We start from the raw sequence: 15177 nt of genomic DNA, 5'->3' as shown, positions 1-15177 counted from the left end.
ACCAAATGGATGAGTTTACCCACTTTTAAAATTTCTACCATAACACTGGGTTTAAAATACAGTTGCTTTTCTATCACTTCACTCATTATTCCTCACTGTTTGTATAAATTTGTCTGTTGCAGCCTAAATGCTAGGTTCTTTTCAGTAGTAATTATCTTTTATGAAGGTTTATGCATTCCCTAATACAGCTACGGCTGACTGGAAAATATAGCTAAGAAAGTACAGCAAATAAATGACTAATAATAACTGGAAGAGAAGGACAGGTCTTGTAATAGATATTATTCTATATATTAGTTTCAGCATATATTTTACTGGAAAGCTTTTGTCTTGCTGCAGGAAACACCTAAAACCTCAAACCAAACAAACAAAACCCCAATCAAATCAAACCCTATAATTCAAGTATCTTTTCTGGAGAGACATGGAGAACAGCAATGGAATTACAAGTTATTTTTTTTAAAAAAAAGAAACTAATTAGATTGTATATTCTGTACTAAATACTTCAAGAATTTATGAAATTAAAAATCAGATTATGGATACTTGCTTGATTAAATTAGGTCCTGATAACTGACAATGTCCAATACATCTGCTATAGATTTGGAAGTTCTAGTATTATGGCAGCACATCTTTATTCTTAAATACTATTTGTCTTGATTTACTTTCTCTCTATACTGAAATAGTTTTAAAATTTCATTAATCTAATAAGAGAATAGTGTAGTTCATAAAATTTTATGGATTTACATATTATGGCACAAATCATATTCTGTTTTTAATCAATTTTCCTAGAATGGGCACAGTTGAAACTAGAAAACCCTTGTTACAAATCCATCTTTTGATCAGCTTAGAATGACACGTATAAGAATAAACAAGTTAGACTTTGATGAAAGGCGCCAAGCCATTGCTTCCTACAGTAAATCTTCCAGCAAAGTGCACCCAGCAACAGTGGACAGGTACATTTAATACTAAGGTATTGCACAACACATCATCAGTAGTTTTCTCTTAATGAATACGTTCTCCTCTTACCTTTTGCTCTCGACGGAGAAGAAGGAGAGGAGCTAGTTAAAGGCTTTCTAAGGGTGGTATATGGGCCTTGCATATCTGTACGGCCCACATTAGGCCTGTTTGCGTTCTGGTCACTGTGCGCCCTCTGATGACTTACAGCAGGTTCTGACTTCCTTCTTTTCCTGTAGTCACTTGCAGTACTTGCAGAACTACAGAAATAAGCAGTATTAGTAGCAGTCTAATCTCTGAGATCACAATTCAGAAGTTAAAAGGCAAGCTTGTAATTACATTATTTGTTTTTATATTAAACAATATCAGCAGAAATACATCAGAAACATGTATAGGGGAGAAGCACTGGTCTCAGATCTCTTGCAGCATGCTTCACAGAGAAAAGCTGAATTTCTTCTTCACCTGATTGTTTTAAAGTTTTGTAGAAAATTGTTGTATTGTTTTCATAGTGAAGGCTTTGAAATAAACATACCAAGATTTTTAGAGGTGTTTTTTTTTTTGAAAGACTGTAAAAATATCAGCAATAAATGAAATGTTTTTTAAAGTGTTTCCATATTTGTCTTAATAAGGTGGCAATAACATTTTATTTAAAAATTAAATGAAATTATGTTTTTACATTAAAGGCCATTTATTGATTGAAAAGCTTTTTTTTTTTTTTTTTTTTATTTGCCTTTTCCTAGTTTACCATGGGCTGGCACTCTCCCATCCTCCTGATACTTTAACCTGCTAGGAGAAGCCCATCACTCAGCACTGGCTTTACCTAGGCAGTGTGGAGAATCTTGTCTTTTGCTGGCAACATAGCTGGTGTGAGGTATGATGTAGGCAGGAAAGGGTAGTCACAATGTAAATTAAGATCACAGTCACTAAAGGAAACCCTTGTGACAGGTTAGAAGATCTGGCTATTGAGATACCTGTACCAAACTGGGATTTAAACCAAACTGGGATTTAAACAGTCTAGTTGTCCGGGATGCTCAATAAGTTACTATAGGAGTTGCTTTTATGAGTAGGTAATAGCAGTGTAAGAGGGCATGGTAAAAAGTAAAATGCAGCTATAGATCAGAATTTGAACGATGAGCTGCCTGCTGTACTAGAGTAGCAATTCAGCGTAAAGATGATACGAAGAGACCGAGAACAGCTGAGGTAGTGTGCTTAGGGGAACAGCACTGGAAGTGCTGCAGGCAGTAAGGTTAAATGATAGGTTGTTGAAGTTCAGTAGAAGCTCAACTGAAGAGAGCTCAGGGATGTCACTGGAAAGACCCCAAATATACGATGGTTTATACTGAATGCAAAGAGTAAGTTCTTGAAAACCAAAAGTAATATTTGCATTTCAGTATCAAAATACGAACATCCTCTCCATGTTAGGAGCCCACAAGCTGAATGCTAAAATCTGACTCTTCAATATCTGGCTTCAGGTCACAAAGAAAACCCCAGGCTGTATAGTCTGTGACAACTGAAATCACATAAAAAGAAATACCTTACCTAGAGGGCCTGTCCAGGCCTCTGTCTGTTGAAGAGTGATGATACAAGGAAGTCTGTGAAAACAAATATAGGAATCTGTTATATGTCTGTATTTGAAAAAAGGGTGACAATTCCTGCTTATGATGTTTATTATGTTTGTTGCTCTGTGACATCTTATAAAAACATAGCATGATGATTAACATCCTGTGGGCTCCAGCAAACAATTTTCAATATTTCAACTTTCAATATTTTCAACTTCAATATTTCATGAAGAGAGTTAGGCAGCTTGTAAAAGCATCACTATGTTTTGTTTCTGTTACAGTAGTATTTTTCTTTTAAAGCACAACTAGTGATCTAAATTCATTTTTCTCTGTACCATTTTTGAAATACATATACAACAGCTTAAATGAAATTTTGCTGTGAAAACATGAAAATCTGAAAATTATTTCTGCATGTGGAAATGAGGTCTGCAGAGTTTGCCCTCTCCCCACAATTACTCACCAAAATCCCACAATTGATTATAGCCACAACATTTTTTCTAAAACCAGCTGAAAGCCCCATGTTTTTTATGGCTGATTGTTGACCACCTTGTACTCCTGGTCAGAACGCTTCTTATCACAGACCACTCATTAATCATTACCTATGGAGCTAGAGAAGTAGCAACTGCACAAATCCTGTACAAAGGAATGGAGTACTGTTCCATAATTTTATTTTTAATATAAACACAGCTATTAATGCCCACTAATTTTAAATCCATCATTCATACATTTTAAGACTGTGGTCAGAACTCAGTAATACCACAATTAAGTAGGTAACTAGGTAGGAATCTAGACTAAACTGTATAGTCCCTGTGGCATTTATTCCTGGGAACAAAGCAGTGTCCAAAAGTTAAACTTGATTTCAATTCTTTGGATGTCATTTCAGAGGTAACCCGATGGGATGGAAATGAATTACTATACATCTTTTTAACCTGTGGGGACTATTTTTCTCCCTATAGAAGCCTTCTAGACTTTTTCTCTGTGTAGGAAAATCTTTACAGACTTTTCTTTGTAAAGAAGCACTGTGTAAATAACAGCACTTATGGCCTGTAGTTTATATATACATATGTGTACATATATATACATATATATATATATAAATTGCAAGTTCATGAATAGGACTTCTCCCAGATTTGTTAAGTGACACTTATGTATAGTTTTAGAAATCACCTGAGAGTATTTGGGAACAGATTTCATGTGACACTGAATACTTTAAATGATGTATGAGAGGAACTGTTGAAACTGCTTATACAGGGAGAGGGCTAAAACAACAATGTCCATAAATATGGGTGTTCAGTTAGAGGTATTTGTCAGTAGACCGTTATTTAAGACCTGTATCATGTACCAAATGATCCCATCAGGACAGTAACTGAAGTTTTCATTTCCAGATTACACTGAAATGTATTAAACTTTGAGGCAGGGAGAACCACACAAACAGACGCAATATGGATCAAGTATTACCTTAAAACTTGAGCTATGATCATTTCCCACTTCCCCACTAATTTAAACTGTACTTTCATTTAAATCACTTTAAAACAAACGAACAAACAAAAAAAACCCAACAACAAACAGGTAAAAAACTTTCAGACTCAGTAGGAATGGCAACTGAGATACAAACAGTTAAAAATGTCAACAAATCAAAGATTTTAATGCTACTTTCCAGAGAGACTAAGTTCTCTAGAACTTACTCATGTTGATCTCTGCATAAGGTTTCAAAATGTTAATTTTTTCTAAAACAGAAATTTCTTTGCTTTGTGGATTAGTGTTTCTTCTGTCTTACTATTTGTTAGTACCATTATTCTCTCTGTTAAATACTTATATTACTCTTCAGTTCACAGACTCCAGCTAGGACCTGAATTCACTTTCTGTATAAACACAAAGGTAAAATCCCTCCTCAAATGATATTACAAACCTCTGATAAGTCATCTAAAAAGAATACGCTCACTGCAAAAAAAAAAATTGTAGCAAAACCTGATCACTGGAAATGGAAACACTAGGCTCCTATACTTCCAGCTGTCTCCTGAGCAGTTATACTTGAACGAACTAATAGGGCACTGTAGCAGAACTAGTTGTAACACAGATTTCCAGCAGAGCTGGAAATAAAAGCTTCCAGAATTATTTTAGTGCTAGCCTAAAAGAAAAGGGCTACTGGTCACGCAGTCACGTTCGGCACATCCAATACAATCTTAAGGCACAGTATATTATGGGAGATGTGATTTCCTCTACTCATCCATGTCTCATTTACAGTAGAGGATGACACACATGCAAACCAGAGTGTGTACACTACGGCAGGAAGGAGAAAGTTGCGATAGTAAGTGCTGGTAGCAATATATAGCGATCTATCTGCTACAAATTCCTATTGTGTTTATTCTTTAACATTTCAACAATTTAACGTGACATCAAGCAATGTCCAGCTGCAATTTGCAGCCCATGTAAGAGAGATCTTCCCCACCACCTGGGAATTAAGCTGCTGCTAAGAAAAGCAAGCTGAGGCAGTGGGATGTAACCCGTGTTCTCAAGGATACTTCGCAAGGGAAAGTATGCATCAGCCATCTCAGGAGAGTGGCTGTCTCAGCAGGGCAGGTCTTTTGTAGCAATGGCCTGTTGGGAGAAGACTGACAACCTTACTGACAAGGACAGAGCTTTTCCCAGTGTTAAGTGCTTCCAGCAGTGAAGGTCTGCCTCACTCATACAACGATGTACCCGTTTCTCAGGTGGCTTTCTCTCTAGTGCTCTGTTCCATGATGGGAGAGTACACAACACCGTGGAATACAACCAACTTTTATCACAGCATACTATTTTTCTTAATTTGCTAAAACCAACCTCTTTTTCTGCAAATAAATGAAGTTATTTCGTATAAGTTTCATTTTTGTAGTAAAATATGAATTTCAAGATTTGCATACTTTTTAAATCATCTGCCATTGTATTCCTCTTGGGTAATAAACAGCCTAGGTATGACACCTTAAAATAAAAACTAATTAGTGGATTGGATTAAAAACATGAAGAACAGAAATGGGTTCCAAAGTACTTTATGTACTAAAACTGAGCTCATAAAGTCTATGGACCTATATATTAGAGAGAAGGGGTACTGCGAGACAAACCCACACCAACTGCTCTAGGAAATGAGTGAAGAATTAAAACACCTTTGCACAGGCAGCATAACTAGAAGCCTATGCACTGGAGCTTCTTCTGTTATGGAGGTGTGCTGAGAGAATATATCATCAGATATTCTCAAATAGACAATAAATCTGCTCCTAGCACTTAGGAAATTTCCATGTTTTATATTTGGAATATGTATGGGGCTAATGATGAGTGCATTACTGTTAACTTATTCTGTCTGAACAAAATATCATGATATTTGTTTTTAAAATAAATTCTGAAAGTGGTCATTACTCCTAAGACTTCACCATTCAGTTCATATTTTCAACATTTTCTTGAAATCTTGAAATTTTCAAGATTTCTCTTGAGGTCCTCTGAAACCTGAAAACTGCTTTATGACAATTCTCCAACTATCCAACCTCAACGATTTTAAGAAAAATAGCTAATGTTATGAGGCCTGTCTGCAATAAAACCATAAAAGTCAGCAGTAACAGAGCTGCTCACACCGATACGTCGTGTAACCCCAGTTCTCCTCATGCTGCTACACAACAGGGTGATGCAATGGCATCAGTTCTGTGTGTTTCCCATGCAGAAAGCTTACCCACAAAATCCCTTTTAAGCATGCCCTGGAAAATGACAGAGTCTTATTTTAAACCTGGCCACCACTATCAACCTCATCTTTGCTGACCAGTCACTGCTGCACTCCGGTATCAACAGAGGGACCTCAGGCTCACTCACTGCTGGTCTCTGCTGGAACCTTTGCCTGAGGCAGTACGAACACTGCAGTTAGTTGTCATTGCAGGCCTTCTTATGCTTCTGCCATGCCTGCCATTAGAGACCAGACTGATACCCTCTGTCACAGACACTGGCCAAACAGCTGTGCAGTGACAGCTTGCACCATGTGCAGTGACAGCTTGCACCATGTGCAGTGGCTCCAGGGCTACACAGACTGTGACGTAAATCCCAGGGGCAGTAGAGCTCCCACTGCTTCCTTTGGAAGGCATTATGTAACCCACAACTGAAACCAAACCATTGAGAACTTCTTTATCCACAGCATTCCCCAGGCCATAAATAGTGTGTCAGTGATCAGCCTAAGACAGCAAGAAGTGTGTGCCATGCCAAAATAGACTGCTGGGCTACTGCACAGCTTTTCCTTTCCGTCCTTTACGATACTCTTATCACCATGAACATAATATGCCTTTTCACCCCTTCTTTGATGCCATCTTTGAAGTTTTTTCTCTATGGAAGACACATATGGAGGCACTTTTGTTGTACAATACTGATTTTTACCATAGACGTACACTGTTATCCATTGGCTGTGTGGAGTTTATAACTTCTACCCACAGGTAGAGAGAGCCACATTGATACAGTTTAGAGGGGAAAGTTGAAAGCAAACAGTGGATATGGTTGCTTTTTATTTCCAAGAGCAGGTATCATTGCTAACAGCTGCCCTGTCAGCTCTTGGACATGTATTGACCCATGAACCCTCCCAAATCTCTAAAGCTAGATAGGCACCTTCCAGGACATCCAAGACTGCCCTGTGTGGATAAAGGCTTCCTGACAAAAACAATCAAATTTTAGAAACATCCCAAACTACTACTGCTACTTTGATTCACTTCTACTAAAAAAAAAAAAAAAAAAATCATATATATTTATAGTTAAGCCAATGTTTTAGCTGTTTTCATGCATCAAGGCCTTAATGGTAACAAAAAATGAAGTTAGAAATGGTAGGCAAAGTTTTAAACAATAAAGTTTTGTTTGCATGATGGTTCTAACATTTTAATGAGTTGTTTTTCAATATTTCAATTATTTTGCAGTATTTTCAATATTCTTCAATACATTGAAGAATATTTATTTTGCTATTAATTTGCTATATACAGAATATAAATTTGTATATAAATTTGCTATATACAGCATATAAATACCGTAATTTGCAAAGAAGAGTTATTGTATTTAAAGACTTTAAAAGCTTCAAAACAAAATATAAGTGTCCTTGTAAATTCAACAAAGAGAAAACCAATATTACTTAACAGCTATTTTACACAGACTTACTGAACATGACTATATTTCAAATAATCATATACTAGGACATTTACTGGTTCTTATCTGATATATAGAGTACTCCCAAGTATAAGTGAAGGCCTATAAGCTTATTATCTCGGAGAACTGCGCCCAAATTTCACAACCATAAGTTTCTCCAAAATTATAGAGCTTAAAACCAAACCAGAGCAAGCTGCAACACAATTAACAATTTAAGGTTACAATTTTCATTTCATTTTTTGGAGATTCCAAAGGAAGATGAGAGTGAATCACGATTATGAATGAAGCAAAGCCACCATATGAAGTAAAGTCATCATTACAGGATTCACTGACTTTTACCCTACCACTCTAAAAACAGCGGGGAGGGTAGGAGGAATGAAAGCCTGCATCTCTCCCACTCAGAGTAGGGCAATGACAGCCCACTACCTGATCTTGGTGTATTTTATTCATAGCAATAACCTTGACTGCCAATTCTTCAGTTACAAATTTACAACAGGATTATCAATTGTGTGTTTCCAGATTTGCAACATTAACCAAAAAATAATTAAATGGAGAAGTGATAGCTCAGCCACAAAGGCTTTGACTTGACATATACAATTTGCAGTCAGATATATTAATACAAAATACTATTGTGCTGATATATTATTTATGTCTAAAAGTATTGCACTTGCCCAACTCTGAAGAAGTGGGAATTTGTCAAGAGTTAGAGACATATGGGCTGTTGTGTAATTCTGAGTGTTAATCTCTGAGAAGTTTTGGGGACAAGGACTCACAGTTCCTAGGATAATAAGATCAACATCCAAATGTACTAGTGATCTGGAAAGATATGAAGACAAAGATACAATGATTGTGAATTAGAAACATCTCATAACTATAACGAGGAAACCACTAAATTTTAACAAACAGACACAAACGGCAAGGACGCCAACCCTTCTTCCCAAGAGAATCATCTGAACAAGAATCATTCATTTACCTCATTGGAAACACCGGAAGAACTGTCTTGAACATACTCCAAAAGCTTTTTAGGTGGCTGCATCATATAAGCAGAAGTGCAGAGATGAAATGGAGGAGAATCAATGGCAGCAAGGAATGAAACGTGGAGAAGGTGACACAGTTAGAAACTAAGTGTTGACAACATCAGATACAAGAGTGACACATATGGGTAGAATGGAAGGAAGACCGTGTTACAATATTTTGTAAGTTATTAAGCATCTTAATAAATGTTAGTAACTTTAGGCGGTAAAATTTACAGCTTGAATGATTGAATCAATACTAGCAGTTTTTAATACTTGTGAGACAAAAGAATGTAAGGCATCACAGTGACATTCTGCTAGGAACTCTCAATGTTCTATTCTTGCAGGAGACACTATATTCTCAGTTACCAGCACTAGCAAAACATTGTTCACATTTTGTTCTTCAGAAGAACATATCTGGACAGTTTCTGCCTACCTATATGGAAGAATGACAAACCAGCTTCAATGGCTAGATAAAAGGAGATGAGAGGTAATCAGGGATAAATGTGATACACTGCAGAGCACTGGACAACAAATTTTAAAAGGAAGTGTGAAGTTCACTTTTCTCTTCTGCTTTCACTTTTCACAGCTGTGCATTCTGATTTTGACTTATGAACAGATGCTGGTTCCCAGAATGCCCTCCAGGACCCTGCGCCAAGTGCCCAAGCTCCTCATGTAGCATGGCATGTCAGTATTGTTTTATGCTTTTAAAGATTGTTCAAACCTAATCCAGGCAAATGCAAAAGATTTAGGAAGATTAGTAAACAATTCTGTTTAACGTGGAATTTATATTGTTCTTAAATATTTACACACTACTATTTGTCTAATACGTTGTCTGTTTTTAAGCTATTAAAGTCACAACCCTGACAGGTTTAGGCTTCACTTAAAAAAAAAAAAAGTTATATGCATTTGATGATTTTATTGACCTTCCTTAAAAAAGTCATATTAATTTTACTGGGATATAAATTTGGTAATTTGTAAATCCTTATTAAAATATTACCCCTAACATTTAAATATTAATATTCTGCCCTCACTTACCGGACGTCCAAACTCCAGTTCTGAAAAGAATTTATACCAGGGTTCGTTTTCTAAATCTATGTCATCTGGGTTTACGTGATCGGGCTGGAGCAGTTGTGAAGGAAAAGGGAAGGAAAAGGCACACACTGAGCAAAGTGCTAGAAATGCCATGTCACTTCAAGGACACACACACAAACGCAAAACAAATACAGGGAAAACAATAGAATAAAACCAAAGAATGAAGATGGTATTTAAGACAGAAAATATTCTTGTTCAAGAATTGTCATTGACCAGCAACTTTAATACTTTTCTTTTTGTTGTGATTCTTCCAATGACTGGAAGATGTTAAGCATTTTAAAATTACTCTTAAAAGAGGCCTCTTTGACCACTTCTATAAACACAACTGCATTAAGTGCATTTAAGGCTACTAAAGATGCCTTGTTAAGAAAATGTTTTAAATGACTGTCATCTTCAGCTAGACAACATGATAACATGACATAATTCTGGCACTATTGCTTTCACTCATTCCTTTTTCTTCTCACAAAGCATGTTCATTCCGGGTCTTGCAGTCCTGAAGCAAGCACTGAGCAGAGATAGTCAGGCATGACTATATTAAAAACCTACTTCAGAGGATCAAATGGAACTAGGATATTTTAAACCCTATGGTCAAAAATAGGGAACAAAAAATACGCATTCCATAATTTTAGCTTTAGCAGCATTTTGTAATGCTTTATCTCTCATGGACTTGTTGACATAAAGCATTTTTTTTTCCACATTGAAATATTTTTTTTTCATCTGAAAATTCTCACAGCAAAGGGATTAAGTAGGAACTGAAGACAGCATAAAGAAAGCTTTTCAATGAGCAGAAGAATAATTGACAGATTTATTCAAGTAGCATGAAAACATGACAGTGCAAAACAGTAGAGCTCCCAATGGGATGTTTAATCCACTGCAAACTTGGCTGCCTTAATTATTTTCTAAACAGCTCCAGTTCCTTTGTAAGATCTGATGTAAGCTGCCATGCAGCGCAGAATTACAGTGAACTCTTGTCTTCAGGATCTCTGAATAAAAAAAGCCTCTTGCTGAAGATAATTCTGAATTTAAAATTTAGGCCCCCACAAGTGTAATTATCAGAATTTAGACACTAATTATGGTGTGACCTAGAAAGCAATCCTCAAAGTAGGAGGCAAGGTCCTATATAAAGCATGATACTGGTGATTAAGTATATAACACTTTTTCCTCCCGAGTCAAGCTGCCACCAATATACTAGAACAATCACACACTTATTTCTGTTTTCTGCAAGAGATAACACTGCGTGCTTGACCATTTCAGGTAATTAAAAATCTTATAGCACTTTTCTTGATGCCTTTGACGTTACTAGAATGGGCTGCCAACTTTGCTCTATTGAAAGGTCAACAGCAATTTTGAACTACCTTGGTGCTCAAATATCTATGAGCTGCTCACACAATATCTGGAGATACTAGAGACTATCTAGAGACGTATTAGAGGTTATATATGATTTCAGGAATACACCCAATCTCTCCTATAGAGAGATGAAGATATGAATGCAGATACAACAGATTCAAAAATACAGAAGATACTTCATCTGAGGGATAAAGGAACTGGGGCTGTTTAGTCTAAAGGAAAGGAGGCTGAGGGGAGACCTCATATGAAAGGAGGCTGCAGCAAGGAGGATGTTGGTCTTTTTTTTCAGGTGACAAGTGAGAGAATGTGAGGAAACAGCCTCAAGTTGCAGCAGGGGAGGTTTAGATCAGATATTGGGAAGAATTTATTCACAGAAAGGGTGGTTAAGCATTGGAACAGGATGCCCATGGAGGTGATGGAATGGATGTGGCAAGTAGAGTGGTGGGCTTGTAGTGTTAGGTGATTGCTGGACTTGGTGATCTTAAGGGTCTTTTCCAACCTAAATGATTCTATGATTCGTATTATATTTACTCAGTATCCCATTACAGGTAATGCTTGGCATAATCAGATTTTTTTTTGCTTACCTTAAATATATATATATATAAATCCACAATTTAGATCTGGATAATCTGTGAAGACAGTATTAAGCAGCTACTTTTCATGATTTCTCCTAAGTTACAGTATGTTGAAACATTTATAGCATGTTTTAATCTTTATATTATAACAATGAATTAATTTCCTGGGACAGAAATGTTAAAATCAACAATTGGGTGCATCTACTTTGGGATTTTACTTCATATATCAGTAATGCCCTTTTGATGGGAATCTCTCTTACTTGTCTGTCTTATTGCACCATGCTTCTCATTGCAGAGGAGCCCTGGAATACACAAATTCAATTTATTTCACATAAACTGAGCCAGAAGATGCACTATGGGAGCCCAATTAATGGGCTGCAGCCACTAATGGGTGTTCACTTAATGGACTAGTTTCAAATTACTCAGATATAAATCCCTTGAAATGCAAAGGATATCATGGAGCTGTTGGCACTACAAATCCAGGCCTACTGACTGGCTGCCCATTTCCTTGGGCAGCCAGCCTCAGTTTTATTAGCCTCAAGCTTGCCCGGACAGCAGCAGCCCCATGCCTACACACTGGTGGCCTGGTGTCCCTCCCTCCTTGTAGGGAGTGAGAACACACCACCAGATGCACTGGGCTTCCACCCCAGTAGCCAAGCAGATTAAAATGGAAATGGTAACTGGCTCCCTTTTTATCTTTAAATACTCTTGCTAGTAGTTGAATGCTAAATTAAAAAAAAAATAAAAATAAAAATCTGCTTGTAAGGAAAAATATGCAAACAGTGTATGTTAATGCACTGTATGCACTTGAATCTCAGTATTCAAGTTCTCCTCCTGTGGTAGTGTGCCAATGCAATGAGAGCATAAGGGAGTGTGTGAAGTTAGCTCTATTCACACAAGCCCTACTTTTATTTACAGTTTGAACCGCAGAGGGCAGCAAACAAAAAGAAAGAGTGCTGAAGTTCATAACTTCACTGCTGCCTAGCAGTCCCTGGGAGGACGCTGCATTCCTTGGGCTACCACAGGCAATTGATTTCACTTGGCTTCCAGATTCAGTTTTGCTGGAGGACTGTTTTTGATTCTCTCTCCTACTAAGAGACTCATTTTAACTCTCTTATTTTGGCTTTAAAATTATGACAAGTTTTTTTGACTTTAAAAAACGATTTTGGCTTGGTCTTACAAAGTATCTCCCAAACTGCTTGAACAGAGGATAAAAGCATTAGGAAGGTAAATTCCCTTTTATGACAAACAGAGTAACTTTCCCATACTTTGTCCTTAAGCTAGCTTTTAGTAGCATTTTCATTGTTTGCTTTAAATTTACCATTTAAAGACCAATAAGTATCTTCATTTCACCACATGCATCAAATGATCAACACAGCACTGTATCAGCATACTCGAGTACAGAATACTGAGGTTAATTAAAAATTATATCTACAGGCTGGCATACAGCTTTGCCTGTGCTTCATTTTATATACATAGGTAGGCATTCATAGGTAATAATCAAATGTGTGAGTTTAAAATGGTGGGTTAAGTAGCTCTTATGATAGAGTCTGCATAGTCAAATTTATATTTAGCATTAGCAAATTCAAACACCACACCAAAGTCTCTTTGGAACAATGGACTGAGACATTTGTCACTAATTTGGCTTTGACTATTTATTGATTCCATAGAGCTTCTTCTTTTTCTTCTATTTTCAAAAAGCTGTTGTGGCTCCAAGTCCACTATCAGATTGAATTAATCTCTCCACATCTTTATCAGAAGACATATTTTGTAATATTATAACATACCTAAATGGGGAATTTGTAATTCATTTTAAAAACACAATTAAAAAAAACTACTTTAGTTCACAGAAAGCGTTACTGGAGATCAGATACTGAGTAGCATATTCTGATAACCAAACCAGGCTGTAATGTCAAATGTGACCAAATTTGTCACCTAAAGAAAAATTCAAATTAACCACTAAAGTTGAAAAATTAGAGGTGCATCAATGTGCAAGCACAGCCTATTTTTGCAATTTGACAAGAGGAATATTTTAAAATTTACTTTGGTTATGAAATCCTCTTGTATATAAATTCAGTACAAAATTTGTATACTGAACATACATATAAAAAATCTGGAATAGAAATGAACCCCAAAGTTTTATCTGACTAGCACAAACATATTTGCATGCTTTGATTAGAACACAATGAAAATAAATTCATCTATTGATTGTCCCAATTTTTCGGTCTTTCTTTACAGCAACACCAAAATTTTTCCTTACTTGCTTCATTGAAGGAAGAGAGAAATGTACAAATTGTAGAATATGAAGTTGTTACTTCATATATATGAGGTTGAAACTGGTAAAGAATAAATATTTAACTTTATATTCATATGATTGAATTATTACACTACAATTTACTTATTTACTGGAGGTAAACATGCATTTTAGGAAACAAATCAATGGCCCTGATGATATTAGAGAAAAAACAGAACATTTTATTGAATCACAGACAATGGAGATTAAATGACACATCAGAACAACTTTTGTACCACCTTACCAGTACTATGTTATTAGAATAAATTGTAATGGTTTATGAGCTCATTGAAATGGGAGGAAAAGGAACTGCCTTTGCTTGGAAGACTATTCAACAGGCTAAGGTCACTTTTTTATTTTTGCAGACCACTTTGTTATGTAATTGAGTATAAATTTTAATTTTCTAAATTTCACTCCATTACTTCTAGTTACAATCTCAAAATGCCAACCATAACCCCCTCCTTTTTGTAGATGGTTAATACTCTTACAAGGTCAACTTACAGAAGAAAAAACTGCTTCATGACGGAAGGCTGCAACATGATGTTACAACCTGAAATTTCACTCATCTTTTTATGTCTGTAACAAAGATAACCAACTCTTCCTAACTGATCTATTCATTTAAAATGTATTACTACCTCATTTATTTTAGGTTTATTATTTCATATGTTCTTTTGTTCTAATGAATGAGTATCTGGTGAATTAAATTTCCCACTAAATGTTAATCTTACACTGAATCTCATTTTATTATATACTTCTTATTTTCTAACCTCCACATTAGTAACAACTCTTTCCAATGTAGTATCTACGTTAATAATGGGAAATCTGATCTTTCAACATCATCTGCCCTGCTTAGTGTCATATAAGATAGTTGTAAATATTGTTCCCCACTCCCCCTGTTTTTTTTTTTTTTTCCAGATTGTTTACATCAAAAATGCAAAGTAGACATGGAAATGATTTAATTTCAGAAAAAAAAAAAAAAAAAAGAGTAAGTTTTGGGGCATTGGAGAACCTCTCTCACTTTTTCTTCCCTCTCCACTCCCCTCCCTCCCCCCTTTTTTTTTGTAAAACTGATACAGTAATAGTTTTAAATTTGGATGTTATAAATGTCCAACATTTACAACACTAATAAACTATGTTCATTTTTATCATCCATATTTTGTACAACATCTTAATATAATCAGAACAAATTTCTTAGATATCAAAAATCAAAA

The 15177-nt window shown here is 36.0% G+C and overlaps 1 protein-coding gene across 7 annotated transcripts in view; it reads right to left on the bottom strand.

Moving 5' to 3' along the window:
* The window catches only part of SORBS2 (sorbin and SH3 domain containing 2), a gene marked incomplete at its 5' end in the record, with an annotated part of 156767 nt that overhangs the window by 26585 nt on the left and 115005 nt on the right, over positions 1-15177 (bottom strand). For all 7 annotated transcript variants that reach the window (XM_084286703.1, XM_084286704.1, XM_084286702.1 and 4 more), the window contains 2 exons: positions 1021-1208; positions 2488-2540. In XM_084286703.1, the coding sequence (XP_084142829.1) occupies positions 1021-1208; positions 2488-2540 (241 nt within the window). The remainder of the gene's footprint in view (positions 1-1020; positions 1209-2487; positions 2541-15177) is intronic.

Source organism: Netta rufina (genome assembly GCF_964035555.1).
Source record: "Netta rufina genome assembly, chromosome: 4".
In the NCBI taxonomy this organism is placed as follows: domain Eukaryota; kingdom Metazoa; phylum Chordata; class Aves; order Anseriformes; family Anatidae; genus Netta; species Netta rufina.
The sequence above is the reverse complement of the archived record's forward strand: the minus strand, read 5'-3'. Positions and strand labels throughout refer to the sequence as shown.